A 17,588-nucleotide genomic window follows, 5' to 3' on the forward strand; every position below is an offset into this window, starting at 1 on the left:
GATAATCGTCGTCGGCCCCGTCGTTTTTCTCCGTTCACGCCGGTATGGAGGCCGGATGGGCCCGGATGGTCCGCGGTGGAAGCGGGGGGAAGCCGATTTTTTTTGGTATCGGTCAGAATCGTTTTTTGCTAGCTGAGCAAATTATTGGTTATTTTTCTTCTTTGTACGTGGTGGTCAATTGACCAGAAGCGAAAATCCTCGACAGAAGTCGGCAATGGGCAAATGATCCTAGCAGTCGTGCCCAACATTTTTTGTGAAACGCATAATTGACTTGATTGAAATCAGTAATATCCATTAAAATCTCTATATATCTTGGTTTTTGAAGAACATCATCAAATGGCGAGCTACACTTTTTCTTAAATTACTTGTTCATCTAATATTTTAGCGAGTGACCTATATTTACCACTAGACGCCCATGCAATTTTTGGGGCATTCCGTTCTATACCATTTATCCAAGTCAGTTGATCGAAAGGATCGCTTGAATAATTCCAGAAAAAAGCCGCGCAGTGCAATAGCGGCAAGTTTTAAATGTACCGCAAAGAGAAAAATATATATTTCTCTTGCTGTCTCAATTGCAATATAATACTGCGATAACTTTTGTTTTGGAAATAGAATAAACTGCTGAAATTTGAACCCAATATTCGGGACCCCCTGTATATTTAGTAGCTGCGGGAACAAACTAACCAAATTCGCTAGATCATCTTTGCCGGTAAATCAGCCCGAATACGTATAAATAGCGTCTGAGACTGTTGATGCAGTTGCCTTTGCTAGAATTTTGTTGTCATAATAACTGTTCTGCACAGTGTCATATAAAGAACGGTTTTACATTAACTATTACGAAATATAATAAAAAAATACCACCATAGAATAACAAAATGGATATCCTGGTATACAAAAATCGTTGTTGTCGCTTGCGACAAATATTCTAGATATGATATGCAACGGTCCACTTCGATTTTTGCTGAAACGTCACACTTCTACACTGACTGATCTCTGTAAGCAGAACTGCAGTTGGTAGCAAAAAGTCAAATCACGGAGATTTCTTTCCATACTCCGTTACAGTCATAAGTTTGTTGTTTAATCGATGTGTCTGAAGCAATTTATAAACTGCATAGTTTTTAAAAGGTGATTTTAAAGTTAACCAGGTCAATCTGATGCAATCCTTAATATTAATTTTAAAAAAGCATGATATCCGAATAACAATCAAAAACGTCACCTTTATGAGATAGAAAGCTTTTCTGTGCTTGAGTATGCAATGGAATTCCCATACCGAGTTTTGGTGCGAACGATATTGAGTACACCACGGTCGGATTTTGTGGGTGGCATTGCACGTGGCATGATCTCTCTTGTCGGCTTCTTGCAGCATCCGTCGTTTCTCAATATAACTTGTTTAATATCGCTTTATTTGCGTGTATAGAAGGGAATTTAAACGCAATAGTGTTGTACAGCAACGCTGTTTCTGCTGTTCACACCATTTGGTTTTCGGAAGTTGGGTCAGTGACCAACGGAACAAGCCGAGAATCTGTGTCGGTCTGTGGCCGAAATGTCAAGAATTATTATATTGAATTGTATTCCACGATATTCATTTATATATTCTATATTCTATAGCGGTATTTTTAATTTCGAGTTTGCCGATAATTGTAAAAATATTTTAAGGTTAATTGCCATAGTAATCTTTTAACTTTAACAACAAAGGAATATAATACATGGAATCTGGAAAGAAGGTATTTGTAACCATAGGGACGACCAAGTTTCCTAAATTAATAAATTCATTAACACAGAAGGTAGTGGTCAAGACTCTGATTGAGTTGGGCTATGATTTTGTTCAAGTTCAAACAGGAAAATATTTTCCTGGTCCAAAAATCGATTCAGAATTGGATAAAACTGTTATTAATGATTCCACTATTGTAATTAATTCCAGGATCACGTTTAAATATGATACATATTTCATTGATTTTGATAGTCAAATTGCAAAGGCGGATTTAATTATAAGTCATGCTGGTGCAGGCACTTGTTTGGAGGTTTTGAAGAGGCGGAAGCCTCTGATTGTGGTGGTAAATGAGGATTTAATGAATAACCATCAAACGGAACTTGCAAATCAACTGCAAAATGATGGATACCTTTATTACTGTACATGTGAAACTTTAGCTCAAACATTAAAAAAGGACTTGAATAAATTAATCCATTATCCAGAGACTGATAAATATTTGTTTGCAAAATATTTAGATAAATGTGTGGGATTTATTGAATAAATATGTTTCATGCAATATGTTGCATTAAAATTCCATAAAAATGTTTTATTATTTATTAACAGCATTATTACATTAATCATTTACAGAATTGATTGCACTTATTAAAAATCATAAGTACTAAGAGATTCTTATACTAGTTTTTTTGCTTCAAAGAAACTCTTCAGATGTCTCATTTGCCATGCTCCCATTACTACAAGAACTGCAGTTTGCGTTACAGACCACCATAATACTCTAGAATTGGTACTCTCGCTAGTTTGACGAAATCTGTCTTCTCGATACTGAAAATAATAAAATACTAAGTATGAAAGAATAATTAAAAAATATATAACATACCCTTTGGTAATTCTGTTCCTTAGTTATCTGTTCAACCTGATCAAGTAACTGCCTAATTCTAAGCTGCAATTCAGTAAGCTTTTCTTTTTGTACTACTTCGCCATAGTTAATGGCATGTTCTCCAACTTGGATATCCAAATGTACTCTTAACTGAGCTCCTCCAAACCATGCTGAACTATTTGAATACATACAGATCACATGTTCACCTGGAGAAAGCGAAGTAAACGAAATTTTACCCTCTGAACTGTACACCCTTGACAAAATTGTTTTATCATCTGGATCTCGTACCTCAACGTGCATGCCTATACCTGGCGTTGACGGCATAAAACCGCCTGTTCGAGGGTCATACAACTCCACTTTATAATTAACTACAAAATGTAAACGAATTAAGCAAATAAATACAAAATCTTTTTGGGAACACCTTACCTACAACATTGGTTTCATCTGGAACTTCTTCTATAAAGCATTTGCGCTCTGTTTCGGCTATATGAAAATATAAAGCTGAAGAAAAATTTAGATAAAATAATATAAGACCGAGTGAGAAAAACTGATATTTAAACATTTCTTGTAACAAATATTAACAGTTCTTAAAATTTATTCAACACGTCACGAAACACCACAGAATATTTGCTCATAGAATGACAGAAGAGAGAGAGATTTTTTTTTTAATTTGCTGAATCCGAATACTGAGTCAAGTGAGCTTTCATTGCCAGCATCCAAAGAGGAAATTTTCCATTCCGGTTACAGCGGAGTCTGGTGATACAAGAACAGTGATACAAGCATTAGACTCACAACCATCACCGAATTTTATGACTTTGTTAGGGATGGTAGTATAGCGATTATTCTCAACAGTCGTCTCCTGAATTTGGAGTAATTAGCAAACAACTAAATTTTAGCGAAAGGCCAATCGACGTTTAAGTTCCAGTTTGTTGCACTAGAAGAATTTTCGACTTTTCCTTGCTAGATAAAGCAGCTTGTCTGTAACATTTCGAATCAACGTACTAAATTTTAAACTATGGTCTATTCTTCATCACTTTTTGATTGATGAGTACTGAATAGAGATTCAGTCGTAGGGAGGACTTTCAAGTTTGCGCCTGCCTCTTAGCTGTATAGCTATTTGTTTGTTCAGGTGTTGTTCACATTTCTGAGTTCGCGGAGAAGTGTTGGGTAATTGCCTTCGCCCTAAATCAACCGCTTAAAAGAAGAAGAACGACTTTCCAGCTGTTAAAAACACTCGGAACCGTGTGCTATGTTGTAATAAAAGGTGATTTGGTTCTAATTTTTTGAAAATGTTTTCAAGATATTTAGGTACTATTGCACGCCTCGCACTCGGTTCAAATCGGTTAATTAGCATTCCTACCAGGAGTTTGGTTAAAGAATCAAAGATAAATATTAATGTTCCATTGGCCAAAATCGAAGCAAAATTACACCTGGAATACACTTGTAAGGTTTGTTGCTCTCGAAACATTCATAATATATCCAAAGTTGCTTACGAAAAAGGCGTCGTTATTGTAACATGTACGGGATGTGATAACAACCACTTGATCGCAGACAATTTAAAATGGTTTACAGACCTTGATGGAAAGAGGAATGTTGAAGATATACTGGCAGAGAAGGGAGAGACAGTTAAAAGAATATCTCATGGGGAATTTGTAAATACTTGAGTCTATTACTGAATAAAACAAACATTTTTTACAACTGTTTTATTGTATTGCTACAGGACATATGGCAGTATTACATCAGTTTAAATTTTATGGTATCAAAGGAGACAAAAGGTATCTTTGGTAAATAAAAACACATATGGAATTACTACAGTAGTGTTTTAGAGGTTTAACTGCCTGATGTGCAAGAAATACCAAATTAAAACTTTTTGATGAAATAATATTTAAATTTGAAAACCGCAATATCTAATAAGAGGTTTCCTATAAGTCAAACAAAACTTTTGTGAAAATAACCATAGACCATTATCTGAAATTAATAAAGGAGTATCAAAAATGGTTTACATCACAGTTGAGCTCGGAAATTGCATTAATTACAAATGCCTTTAACATGTAATGTATGTTTAGATCAAATTCTAGAATTGTCTAGATAATGGCACTACTTTTCATCAATAGCACATAATTCTCACTGTTGAAACAAATTTTTGCACAAAATATTTACAATTTAATCGTTAGATTTTTATCACAGGTTAAGTTGAAACTAATTTTCTTATAATTAGGTTATAAAGTTTTTTCCGGCACTTTTAAAATTTATTTAATAGTAAATCAAATTCTAAATTTAAATATAGTTAACGAAACGATTATATTGCGAATGGTATCTGTTTCAGAAATAAAAACTTAACAGGTATCAAGTAACTCATTTCTGAAATGTGATCTTTTAAAGCACACAAAACTTAATTCACTATCTTAACATTTTTTTCTGATACTGAAAAAATGAAAGACACAAAATTGCTCTCTTACCACGGAGTGATAGTTACTTTACATCTTTGGGAGGTTAAAATGTGGTTAGTATAAATTAAGGCACCGATTTAATATTGTCCACAAACACAGTGAAATCCCCGAAAGAAAAACTGTACACAATTTTCCCTTCGAGAATTTTCGGAATGGCACACAAGAGAAAACAATGTTATCATATTTGTCATAATATAATAATAATAATAATATAAAAAATATTCTTAAAACACAAAATAGTGTGCGCATATTAGCCTCAAAAAATACACAAAATTTTTGAAAAATTTAGAATAAGACATAAATAACCATCAATTATGTTACAAATTTCGTGAATTTAGAGACTCCCTTCCCCTCTACAAGTTAGAAAGTAAATTAAAAACAAGGATTTAAAGTTTTTCATTGACATTTAAATTTAGTTTCAAGACTATAAAGTATAAACCTGAAGTCACAAAACTTATGACTAGTCTCCCTGTGTAAATCTGAATGAAATTTTTTAATGGCTCTTCACTTTAAAATAATAATAACAACATAATACTGGTTCCAAAATGAAACTTAAATCATGGTTTCAAAAATCTAATATGAATACAAACCAAAAAGTAGGCGTTATTAGGGCTCTGAATTTTGTTTTACCTTAAGATTTCAATCAAATTGAGTCGAACAGAAACCTGAGCCACTTCGTACACTAGATAAAGTTAGTTAAGTACAATTTTATTTGTCAATTAAAAATTTTTCATAGTAAACTTCTGTCTTTTTCTCTCCTTTTCACTAAGGCTGATCATAAAACTGGCTTGCTCATAAATAAAACCATGGCGAAATATTGAGCAAAATTAATGACAAATATTACAAAAGTGCTTTTTCAATTTCAAACAAGACTAGACTTGCTTCGGCTTGCTTACAACTGCATAAGCTTCTTGGTTATGTATCTGGTGGGTAACTTCGCTTTTCTCTTTCTTACCGAGATCCTTTCTTAGAACCCCGTACCCCAAATGAGAGTCGTCTGCAGATCTGACGGGCTCAATACACTGAACTTCATCGTAATCATTAAAAGACGCGGGCGGGGGTACTGCAGGGATTGGCGGTGGAAAAACTTGCTTATACCCTAAAAACATGAAATTTGTTGCTTAACTAATATAGCAATTAAAATTATCCCCAAAAAGAATCTCAGCATATACATACCTGATTTGACATTAAGCCTACCGGACGAACCAAAGAAATTGAGCTTGTCATAGTTTGTACCGTCCAAAGTGCTTGTAACCTCAGTTATCACAGCCGGTGCTAAAGTTCTATCTGGTTTTAAGTTATCTAATTCCTTTTTAACATGCCCCCATGACATGTACTCTGGATCATCCTCATCGGAATTGGCTTGCTCTGAAAAATATACATCAAAACTTTCAACAAGATAAATCAAATATATTTTCTCTATCCTTGATACCACAGTTCAGTTAATTGGAGCACGAAACTAATGCGGTCGCTTGAAGTATTAAACTGTTTGAAACTCAAGTATCAAAAAATCATCTGGAGTCAATTTCAATCCACAAATCAAATTTGGAAGGTATTTAAGAACTCCTTGGTTTACAAATCATGTCAAAAGCACACAAGGCAAATGAGAATGAGAAAATAAGAAAAATTAACATTTTCTTTTTAAATTTCCCAAGTTTTGTATTAAAAAAATAAAATCAAAATGACATCATAAATACAGTGAAATGGTATGAAGAGAATAATAATAATAATATAATACAAAACACAGCAATATTGAAAATGATCCTAATGCAGCAAAACTCATCGCTCTTCTGATGATCTGTAAGCTGTCACTCTTGAAAATCTATTTTGCAATCTCTTCAAATGTTAAAAGCGATGAGACCAAACAACAGAACTATATTCCAGTAACTGAGGAACAAGCGAGGAAAACAACATTTCAAAGGTATACAAAGTTCTATATAAAGCTAAGAACGTTTATAATCTTACATATGTCTTAATTATTAATAAAGGTTAAACTAAGTTTAAGTGAGAAAAATAAACTGGAAATATCTAACTTTACCTGTATGGTTGATATCTTCCACACCCATGGTTTTCCAAGCATCGCTACGTTGCTCAACAGTGTCATATCTACAGATAGGTTCATAAACTGACTGCGAGTCTGCATTTCTTCTTGGTGATGGTATTGGCGCAACTGGTTTTTGGGAGACAGTTTTGCGGGGTGGTTTTTTTGGTTTAGGTCTTACTAAACTTGCGATACTTTGCGAGTCTATTTCAAAATGGCTAATATGAGACCTGGAAGATATATTAGTATCAGCCAAAGATGCCACAGATAGGGAAGCTGGCAGTGGACTTCTTGATCCAGCCTCATTGTTGATTGCAGCCTGCAACTGCAAATCTCCAGCCTCTAGGAGTGATGAAGTAGACTCTCCAGAAAGTAATTTTTTCATAGACTTCATCTTATTTGCTAAAGATCGAAATATTTCCTGTTGATTGGGATGTTCTAAATAAAATATTCCCTCTCCTGAATCGCACTTGCGCCCCGCTTCAAAAGTAAATCTTCCCTGTTTGTAACCATATTTTCTGATATAACAGTATGGCCAATTATACAATAATTTATTATCACTCATATTTCTCAATTGAACAGCATTTGATGTTAATACCAATATGTAGTTAGTACTGTCAAGGTTACACCTCTGAGATGCTGGAGAAGGATGAAGTTTAACATAAAACACCTAAAAATGGAGGAATAACAAAAAAATTAAACTATTTATTTATTAAATACTCCTTCAGCAGATGAGCAATATAATTCATTATCCTCTTCTATGCTAGTTATTTTTGATACTTCATCTGGGAAGGCTACATTCTGAATAGCAGAAACCCAGTCTTGCAAAGATTCTTCAGAGACGGTGGCAAAATCATACTCGCCAGCTTTAGTCAATACACTAAAGGAGGTAGGACTTTTTATGGTTATCTTTATTACATTTTCTAGAGTAATAATTTTTGGTTGACCTGACTTGGTGTCTGTTGACTCATAAATTTCCAGCCGAGCAATCCCGAATTTGCTCGATTTAAATAAAACGCAAAATTTTCTTTGCCAAGATTTCTGAAAATAATGCCATGCAAATCATATTGGACGGCAACATAATCTATATTACCTTCAGAAGCAGTTTTCCACCAGGGGGTAGTAATAAATACCCCCTATGTACATCATCTTCTAATTCCATTGTGTTAAACTTCATTGAAATCGTGTTTTTATGTTTTAATGGAAAGTTGCGTCATAAGTCGGAATACCACATCCTTCGATAAAATACATCCACAAACTAAGGCAACAATATTTTTATCAATATTATCAGTTAATTCTCATTCCGCTTGGCACACGTACAATGTTGTCGAATATTTGAAAAAATGAGGTTATGAGACAAAGGAGGCCTTTGTGACAAAAAATTAATATGAAATATTTTCAATTCCCGAAATTTCTTCGTATATTAAATTTTTATCAAATTTTTATGACTTAATATGCCTACTTCAACTTTATTGTGCTTTTTAAAGTATTTTGAAAACTGAAGTTAGAACCGGCAACATGGCAGTCACTTTTATTTATCATAAAAAACTGTAAATAGTGGTTACGCAGATCCGGACAAAATTTTAATTTGTTAAAATCGACATTCCTGTAAAATGAAATAAATAATATACTTTTCTATTTACATCAACTAGTCGTTATGTTACTTAAAAAGGGCGTGTGACAAAAGTTAAGGTTTTAGTTTAAAAAAATCTAGGAATAGAAACACCGTGACACTGGCTAGCTATAATATATTATTTTGTGCTCCCTGGTCTAAAATACCTACTTATGTGTTGCTTTAAGACGCCAGCTTTGTCAACTAACCAAAACAATGGTTACAGAAAACGTATAATAATTCAACACGTTGATAAATTTCTTCAGCTGCTCGTTCGCTGCACTAGGCTCATCAAAATACACTCGTGACAAAAGTGTGATTTAACAAACTTGTTGCATAATATACCTACTGAGGATTATGTCACATTATTCTACTTCGTCAATGTTAAAGCCTATTGAATGACTGAAACATTTCACAGAGCTGTGACTTCTTGCAGCCAGCACCACTTTGTTATATATCGGTTGTTTCGTGACTTTTTGAGTATACAGTATTTATTATTAAGTTCTTATGGGGAGAAGTAAGAAAATGACGTTTTAGTTTTACATCACTTATCGAGAGTTGTTGACACATATAGCTACTAGAACCTACTACAACCATTTTTTTTAAATTTCAGAATGTTCTCGTTTATACCATTTACAAAACCAAGGTCTTTAAAATACTGCATTATTAAAAATGGGAACTTCAATAATCCAAAAAAATATGTAATATAGAACTTTATCATACAATAATGAATTTGTCAGTATATGCGTAACACAGAATTTAGATCTGATTACGGTACTGGCCAGCTGACGTACGCCGTGTGGTTTTCTAATTCGGAAATACTTCAGATGATTGGCCACACTTCGTTTTGTTTTGTTATGATAAGGGTGGCGTGAGGTAATGAATATAAGGTGGGATTTGATTGTTTTACATTTGTACCGAATATTAATAATTACAACAATAAAGAAAACACATTTTTCTAATAAGAATAAACTGTCTTTATTGATAATCAAGATATTATAAGTTGTAATGCAAGAGTGGCAACATTCTGCTTTGTTTCAGCACCACCACCAGACAGGCCATAAAATTGATTTCGGTACTTGGAAACAAATAGCTAATCTTTCTGATTTTAGGACCAGCATTTTACGAGAGGCCATCGAGAGAGAAAACTACGGACACCTGACATTTTTCCATCCGTCAATCAATACATATATACAATATAATCAATGATATCCCGGAATATATTGCAAACAAGTATGTAACCTTGTATGAAACAATCCAAAATAAAATGTATATAAAACGACTCACACACATGGAAACAGCGGTTCACAAAACAATTAATGTTATTGTTAATTGTTTTGTGAACCACTGTTTCCATGTGTGTGAGTCGTTTTATATACATTTTACTTTGGATTGTTTCAAACAAGGGTAACATGACCAACAATTTTGACAATAATGCTTCCCCACTTTGACTCTAACTGTCTAGATCATTTTATTCTGAATGAGGTCACATTGGACCGAAACGTCAAATAAAAAATGTAGTTAGTATTCTAATTTTGCCAGTTCCATAACCAGATCTGTATCCCAAGAAACCTAACATATACATATATAAATATACTTTATGGTCTAAGAAAAAAATAGAAAAGACATATATCGTAAATACAAGAAAACAAAATGCTTGTTTGAACAACTTTATTGTGGGGAGGGACGTTATAACATAATATATGTCATTAAATATTTGAACTCCGTTATAGTTACTCTGGAAAGTTACTGAAATATGTTTAGGATCGTAATATCTCGATCAATGGTGGGTGTCTCGATTGTGTATATCATTTTCTCTGCATATATCAGACAAGTGTGACGGAGTGTTATTAGCGTTTAGCAAAAAGAATAAAGGTGGCCAACTGAACTTTATATCGGCCAACAAGCTTGAGCCAACGAATCAGAGGGGCACTGGAAAATATGCTCATCCTTTCGGTGATTAAAACGAATACAAGCATGATGAAGTCGTTGCAGTCTCTCCTTATCTCGATACTACAATAAGCGACATGGGATAAAAGTAACATATCACAAAGTTTCAGTTCGTCTTCCTTACTGAGATGTTTGTGAATATGGGATGTCCTCAACTTATAGAAGAATTTTCGTAACATCGAGCCAACGTATTCAGAAGTCAACGTTAAACCATAATTTATAAATACCGAACTTAACTATGATTGCAGTTTATCTTAACTTGACGATATAATCTTTTTTCTAATCCCTTGTGTATAATACATCATTATACACCGACGTGAGTGTCTTGTCTCAATCGGATATTTTCGGCGATATTTCCCACACCTTGAATTTTGATGTTTGTCAACTCTAATGGTCATGTCAATGAACATATTCGAGATGGGCAATAATGTACCAAAAAACTAACCGTTGTAGAAAAAGTATAGTAGGCAACACCTTTGGTAAACTTTTTAAGTCCTTGTAACTCAAATACCTGTTTAAATATCCTATAAATTACTTTAACATCTTTAATCCCCAGCCACGACTGTTCTTAGGTAAAAATAATTACTGCTTAGTAAAATGTGACTTAAATGTCACCTCCCCTACAAAATTCAGAACTTATCGTGATTACTGATTATCACATTGTGATATTGATATTGTTCGAGTCAACTTCACTGAATCATTTTTTTGTTAAACATGCCAAATACCATGGATAACTTCTAATATTAAATTAAATTATTGAAAACTTCTGCTGCATGGGATGAATATAAAAGTCTTTAGAAATCTTATCACAACATAGATCCGAACGAAAAGAAGGCGTACTGAAATTACCAGATTTCGTGTTCATCCTAAGGAATTTTGGCGCAGCTTGCGTTAGATTAACATTCAGTCATCATTTCTTTTCATTTTGACACTCCTGATGAGCTTAATGTTTTTTTTCTAGAAAGTGTGCCCATGATTCATGCGCCAGTGAACAATAGATATTTTACTAATAGTGCCTCACATTTTGATAATTATCACTTTAGTTTTCCGAGGTTAGCTCCGACAAAATTCAACAAATAGTCACTGGAAGTTGGACAGTATTATATCAGTAGCTAAGAGCAGTGACACTAGTGAGCTTTTGCAGTTATGACTGAACCGTTGAGCGATTATTCTTTGCGGAATGCTATAATAGCACAACAACCGCCATCTTAAAAGTATCTGATAATATTATACGTGAAGCACAAATTTTAGTTCTTCTTGATTATAGCAGATCATTTGACACTCTTACTCTGAATTCTTTGACATGGTTCGAGGGGTTCCTCAGGGACCATTATTATTCTCGCTTCATACCTCTGATTTCTGTCATTACTATCTCTGTCATTAACTATCTCAGCTCTCATTAATATGCAGAACATCAAATAAATCATGATCTAAAGATTGTAAGTCACATCTCCCTTGCATATAATACTTCACCTTAACAACTCTAAATCTCAGCTCGTTTTGTTAGGCAATATTTACGATGCTGCTTTAAATAATATGATATACGAATAAAGTTAAACTGAACCCTTGTACTTCGTGCAAAAATTTCGGCGTATTTTTTGATAACAAAATGAGATTTAGACCTCAAGTGTCCTAGTCCAACAAAGTTATTGTGAACTTAAGACCTTATAACTGTCTTCTTACACAATCAGTGAAATTGAAACTGTGTCACGGCGTTATTTTATCTACGTTGGCATGTGCAGTGTGTTATACTGGCGCCCTCTTCTTCGTAAAGACAGAGAAAAACTCCCAAAAATTACAAAACAGCTGTATGAAGTTTTGATATGTTCGGTCTCTGCATCGTATCTTAGAAACACAAACCTTCAATTTATTTTAATGTTGTATATACATGGTGTTTTATTTTTCGTGGGTGAGTATTAAACTTTTTTATTTTAAATGGAACACCTGGTATACTACTTCATTTATGAATTCTATACAACATTCTAAACATATTTTGTGTATAATGTCCTATACCTAAGTCTTACCGTTTTTAATATTTTTAATTTTTATGCGAAAACCGACGTTTGTAACATTTAAAATATCTATCTACCAATTTCTTCATTTGGAAGCATTTATTGTTTCACTTGAATAAGTTTTGTTTTAGACAAAGGACTCGAATAACGCATTTCATAATAAATTTCGATATATAATAATACAGGGTACGTGAAAAATAAGATTCAAAATGAAATTAAAAAAATTGCCAAAAAACTTTTTGAAATATTTTCTTTTAAACATTTGTCTATCACAAATAACATGCTGTTGCCAAATAAGTTCAGTTAGTGTAAGGTGGCTATGACGGCGTTTAAACAAAACAAGTGCTAGAATGCTGCTTGTGTATTATGTTTACCACAGAGGAAAAGATTAATATCTTAGAAAGTTACTTCGACTTCGACAGGATTTACCAACACTTTAGAATATATGGAATTTTCAAGAAAGAAAAAATATATATGTATTTTTGGTTTGGGTTTGTAACTTTTGGTTCCATTGCTTACAGTTTCTAAGATAAGGTAGTGTCTCAAAATAAACGTCCCATCCTATACATTTGCTTTTAAAATTACCCTTTCGTGTTTATTTGATAAGCTAGTCGGAGGCTCTGATATTCATCATAGGGCCACGGGGTATAGGGATTTTCTGACTGTCATAGATCGTTTAGTTACAATGCAGTAAAACATTTCAACTCTGTTCCCCAGAGCATTAAGACCAAGGCTATATTTAAGAAAAAGTTAAAGGGTCTCTTTATAAAACTGTGTACCTGAATGGTTTCTGCAATGTTTGAATGAATTTGGAAGCGGTCTCTGTATTAGTTCTCTGTTGCTGTTCATTCGTTTTGTCACTAATAAAATTGCTTGTCTTATTTTTTACATGTTTCTTTCATCATTTGTTATTACTACTTATTTTCTTAATGAAAATATTTTGGATATGTTTTTTTTGTTTTGAAAAATTAATATTGTTACTTTCGAAAATCGATGAAATAGAATTTTTCGAAAGTATCTGCGCTCGAATAAGAATTTTATATCTTTATATTTTTTTTGTCTGTTAGTCCGTTCTCCGTTCTCTGTTCTCGTCTTTTAGTTTTCCTGAATAACTTTCGAACCGTTGGAGCAGCAAAATTGAAATTTGCCTCCTTTTCAACCGTCCACGAGTTACATTAGCTTATAAAAAATGGCCCTGGTCCGACGCCGGTATCAATCTTTTTTTCGCGATTTTCGACTGTTTTTTGGACCTTGCTATGAAACATGAAACACGAAATTTGAAGCAATCGACTTCATATTTGGCACATATATGCAGCTTTGCCCCGTGACGGAACCTATTGAAAATGGGGGAACTGGAAGGTCGGGAAGTATTCTATAAAAATAAAAAATCGCGCATGCAAGGGTTTATAAAAAACATCATTTTTCAAAAACTCTTTACGAGATCAAAAAAATTCTTGAACCAGGAGAAGCAAAAGATACGGCTCTATAAACTTTTATTCTTGACAATTTTTCAAAAATATACAGGGTGCACCGCAAATTCAAAAAAACTGAAGAATGGGTGTCCCTATTATGAAAAATTGGTTATAACTGAAAGACTATGATTCAGATCTCACTTTCTTTTATTTTGTGATATAGCTCACATAGACAGAAAAACTTTTTTATTTAAGGTTTTCACCTGTTGTACAGGGTGTTCCCGATATTCCGTGCTAAATGAGAAATGTGTTAAGTGTCCTAAATTTGCAGATATCAACTTGAAATTTAGAACTAAAAATCCGCGTCCACATTTAAACGATACAAGTTGGGCGCAATCAAATATTACCAAGTATTTTTTTAATATATTTGAATTTTTTTTGGTAATTTTAGCTTACAGAAAAATATATTTTCCTCCATAATCGTTCCTCCGATTGGCAAAATTCTTTAACTGGCAGACGCAGAAGATCCGGCGCAATAACATTCATTTCGGGTATTTTTTCTATTATTTACAGTTTTTTCAAATTTTAGACAAAAATCTAAAAGATCTCGAAAATTGTTCTTTTACAGAGTAAATTATTAGCCGCAAATCAAAAATCGTAAAAAATAAGGCTAATTGGTTCAAACTGTGTCATAAGCCGCACCAAGAGCTATAATTTTTGTATGTGCGGTTTTCGTGTATCACATACGCTGCTCGGGATATTTGAAAAAATCCATATTGAAATCGTTATTTCGGACTCGATGACGTCATTGGTTATTACTATTTCCAAAAAATTCTTCAACCAGGACGCGTGGAAAATCCAGGGCTATAAACCTCCTCTCCGAACAATGATTGTATCATATACAAGGTGTGTTGTTAATGGGCAAAAAATCTAAAATATCCTAAAAATTTCCGTTTTTGTGGGTAAATTATTGGCGATAAATGAAAAACCGTTTAAGATGGGATAATTTTATTTGAACAGTATCGTAAGCCGGGTCGTGAGAGAGTTTCAGGTTCTGTCAATTATGCAGGACGCGAGATATTTGAAAGAACATCATTCGATAACGCTATTATTTGCGCAAAATTTTAATCTTTTATACAGGGTGCATGCATAATTAAATTACATCGATTTTGCGAAAGTTCCATAATGGTCCGCAGGAGCACGATAGAAAAACAATGTGTCCCTTTACCACACGAAACCGCGAAGTTCTTGTCCCGCCCATCGACGATTTTTCGAAAGCTATCTTGTTACTTTCGAAAATCGATGAAATCGATCGCCGGGAAGTATTCCGCGTGAAAAGGTCTACAAAAAACATCGTTTTTCAAAAACTGTTTATGAGACCAAAAAAATCTTGAAACAGAGACACGGCTCTATAAACTTCTATTCGTGACGATTTTTCAAAAATATACAGAGTACGCCGCAAATTCAAAAAAACTGAAAAATCAGTCCCCTATTATTGAAAATTGGCAATAATTTCAAATCTGTGTTTTAGATGTCAGTTTCTTTTACATGACGATATAGGCCATATAGACAGCTTAAGCTTTTTAATTTACGGTGTTTAAGTATTGTACAGGGTGTTTGCGATATTCCGTAAACACATAATAAAAAATAATAAGTACTCCAAATTTGCAGCTACCGACTTCAGATTTGCGAGAGAAGTAGAAGTCTGGACCCGCATTTAGACTCTTTAAATTGGGAGCAGTAAAATAACGCGAAGTATTTTTTTTAATTTTTGATTTTTTTTGTCGTTATTTTGTCATACAGAAAAACAGCTTTTCCTCCAAAGCCATTCATTCAATCGAAAAAAAATTACATCCGTAATATGTAGGAGATCCGGTGCTAAAACTTTTGTTTTACGCATTTTTTCGATTATATACAAGGTGTTTTAGTTATAGACAAAAAACTAAAAGACCCTGAAAACTTTTCGAGAGTAAATTATTAACCGTAAATCAAAATTCGTACAAACATTAGCGAGTCCGTTCAAACAGTGTTATAGGCCGTATCAAGGGCTACAATTTTTGTATTTTCAGAATACAAGTAGTTTTTTGAAAACCATTTACTCCATTTTACAAATTCGGATACCAGGAAACTAAGGAGATTCAGGGCTATATCCTCTATTTCGAACATTGGTGGAATTATATACAGGGTACGTCGTTTGTGGGCAAAAATTTCTAATAGATCCTGGGGAGAATTATTGGCGATACATGCAAATTTTCAAAGACGTGATAATTTGATATGTACAGTATCGTAAACTGTGTCGAGAGAGAGTTTAAGGTTTAATCTATAATACAGGGGACGCAAGATATTTGAAAAATTATAATTTTAAATTGCAATTACCAGTACAAATATTAATATTTACCGAAGGGCGCCGTAACACTTTATACAGGGTGTATTCACAATCAAATTACATCGATTTTGCGAAAGTTCCAATGCGTCTCTCTAGGACAAGAAGCCGCGAAGCGCCTTCTTTTTAAAATAAAAAGCTGATTCGCGCTATTTGCGACGACCTTCTCCCTCTAACCGACGATTTTTCGAAAGCAATCTTGTTAGTAACTATTTTGAGTGGTTAGATGTGATTAGCTGCAAGCTAGACCTCGCCATTCCGATTACACTTAATTATTATTGATTCTTTGTTGCAATCAAGTAGAAATCAAACAGTCCGAAAAATATCATACAACATACAGACACGAAACAAAAAAAGGTCTTATCCGTGCACACTTCGGTAGTTCGTCGCGCATCGTCCATCGAACAAACGTCCCCAATAGCAGGACACTCTGGCGCATGTCAACCACGTAATCCTGAAAATGTGTGTGCGGAACGCATAGGGTGCAAAAGGCTGGAATAGAGTAGTCCGGAGATTGCAAATCAATGTAGTGGCGGGTTTCCTGCGGGTCGCACGTGTTTATCCGGAACTTTCTATAACTGGTTCGTAAACTCTAGTCCGGGAAAAATGTTCGATCCGGGGTAAAAGCGCGTATCATTGGGCCTGGCCGCGATATTTTACAGCAGGCAAGTATTAGCAAAGTTTATTATGAAGTGAAGTACTATTTTATTTGTTTCATTAAAATATTCAAAATTGCCTTTTATGTTATTGTTTATCGGAAAAGGAAGAAGTTAAATGAGGATTTCTTCGCAACTACTTTATAAATATAAGAAGAGAACGGCAAAATATACCTAAGAGGCTAATAAAGAAACAAATAAATAAATAAATGTGTGTATTGAGGTGATGGGGCATTTACTTGACGAAAATCCATTTAACAAAATAAATAAGAACTAAAAATTCAAATTTTCAGGAAATTATGACAATTGTTTCGACAACACCGTCATCAAATGTAATATTTACAAACTACTTGCTAATATAAAAATGACAATAAAACCTTAATTAAAATTGTGAGAATTTAAGTTTAATAAGGGAGAGGTATTTAAATCTAATTGATTTTTAAGCAATACATTTCAATGTCTCATTTAATTTTAATCTCCGTGGCTT

At 33.7% G+C, this 17,588-nt stretch overlaps 3 protein-coding genes across 3 annotated transcripts; 1 reads left to right on the forward strand and 2 right to left on the reverse strand.

Moving 5' to 3' along the window:
* The first annotated feature begins 1,635 nt into the window (after nucleotides 1–1,635).
* On the forward strand, nucleotides 1,636–2,333 carry LOC132700892 (UDP-N-acetylglucosamine transferase subunit ALG13 homolog). The gene has a single exon (XM_060668469.1). The coding sequence runs from the start codon at nucleotides 1,707–1,709 to the stop codon at nucleotides 2,250–2,252; it is 546 nt and encodes a 181-aa protein (XP_060524452.1). The 5' UTR covers nucleotides 1,636–1,706; the 3' UTR covers nucleotides 2,253–2,333.
* On the reverse strand, nucleotides 2,292–3,225 carry LOC132700891 (transmembrane emp24 domain-containing protein eca). Its single transcript, XM_060668468.1, has 3 exons — nucleotides 3,012–3,225; nucleotides 2,586–2,953; nucleotides 2,292–2,530 (listed from the first exon to the last, which is right to left on the reverse strand). The coding sequence occupies exons 1-3, from the start codon at nucleotides 3,145–3,147 to the stop codon at nucleotides 2,381–2,383; spliced, it is 654 nt and encodes a 217-aa protein (XP_060524451.1). The 5' UTR covers nucleotides 3,148–3,225; the 3' UTR covers nucleotides 2,292–2,380.
* Nucleotides 3,226–4,342: 1,117 nt separating this feature from the next.
* Nucleotides 4,343–8,719, reverse strand: LOC132700890 (docking protein 2). Its single transcript, XM_060668467.1, has 5 exons — nucleotides 8,170–8,719; nucleotides 7,797–8,117; nucleotides 7,074–7,746; nucleotides 6,212–6,403; nucleotides 4,343–6,134 (listed from the first exon to the last, which is right to left on the reverse strand). The coding sequence occupies exons 1-5, from the start codon at nucleotides 8,251–8,253 to the stop codon at nucleotides 5,908–5,910; spliced, it is 1,497 nt and encodes a 498-aa protein (XP_060524450.1). The 5' UTR covers nucleotides 8,254–8,719; the 3' UTR covers nucleotides 4,343–5,907.
* Between the last annotated feature and the right edge of the window lie 8,869 nt (nucleotides 8,720–17,588).

Source organism: Cylas formicarius, unplaced genomic scaffold, assembly GCF_029955315.1.
Source record: "Cylas formicarius isolate icCylForm1 unplaced genomic scaffold, icCylForm1.1 PGA_scaffold_4__25_contigs__length_36172078, whole genome shotgun sequence".
Lineage (NCBI taxonomy): Eukaryota > Metazoa > Arthropoda > Insecta > Coleoptera > Brentidae > Cylas > Cylas formicarius.

What these genes read in the sequence shown, in the direction of transcription:
- LOC132700892 (XM_060668469.1), top strand. Translation starts at nt 1,707, where the DNA reads ATGGAATCTGGAAAGAAGGTATTTGTAACCATAGGGACGACCAAGTTT.
- LOC132700891 (XM_060668468.1), bottom strand. Translation starts at nt 3,147, where the DNA reads ATGTTTAAATATCAGTTTTTCTCACTCGGTCTTATATTATTTTATCTA. An exon ending in AGATGAAACCAATGTTGTAG is followed by an intron (nt 2,954 to 3,011) that starts GTAAGGTGTTCC and finishes TACATTTTGTAG; the next exon opens with TTAATTATAAAGTGGAGTTG. An exon ending in AGGAACAGAATTACCAAAGG is followed by an intron (nt 2,531 to 2,585) that starts GTATGTTATATA and finishes TATTATTTTCAG; the next exon opens with TATCGAGAAGACAGATTTCG.
- LOC132700890 (XM_060668467.1), bottom strand. Translation starts at nt 8,253, where the DNA reads ATGAAGTTTAACACAATGGAATTAGAAGATGATGTACATAGGGGGTAT. An exon ending in GTGGAAAACTGCTTCTGAAG is followed by an intron (nt 8,118 to 8,169) that starts GTAATATAGATT and finishes CATTATTTTCAG; the next exon opens with AAATCTTGGCAAAGAAAATT. An exon ending in TAGGCTTAATGTCAAATCAG is followed by an intron (nt 6,135 to 6,211) that starts GTATGTATATGC and finishes TCATGTTTTTAG; the next exon opens with GGTATAAGCAAGTTTTTCCA.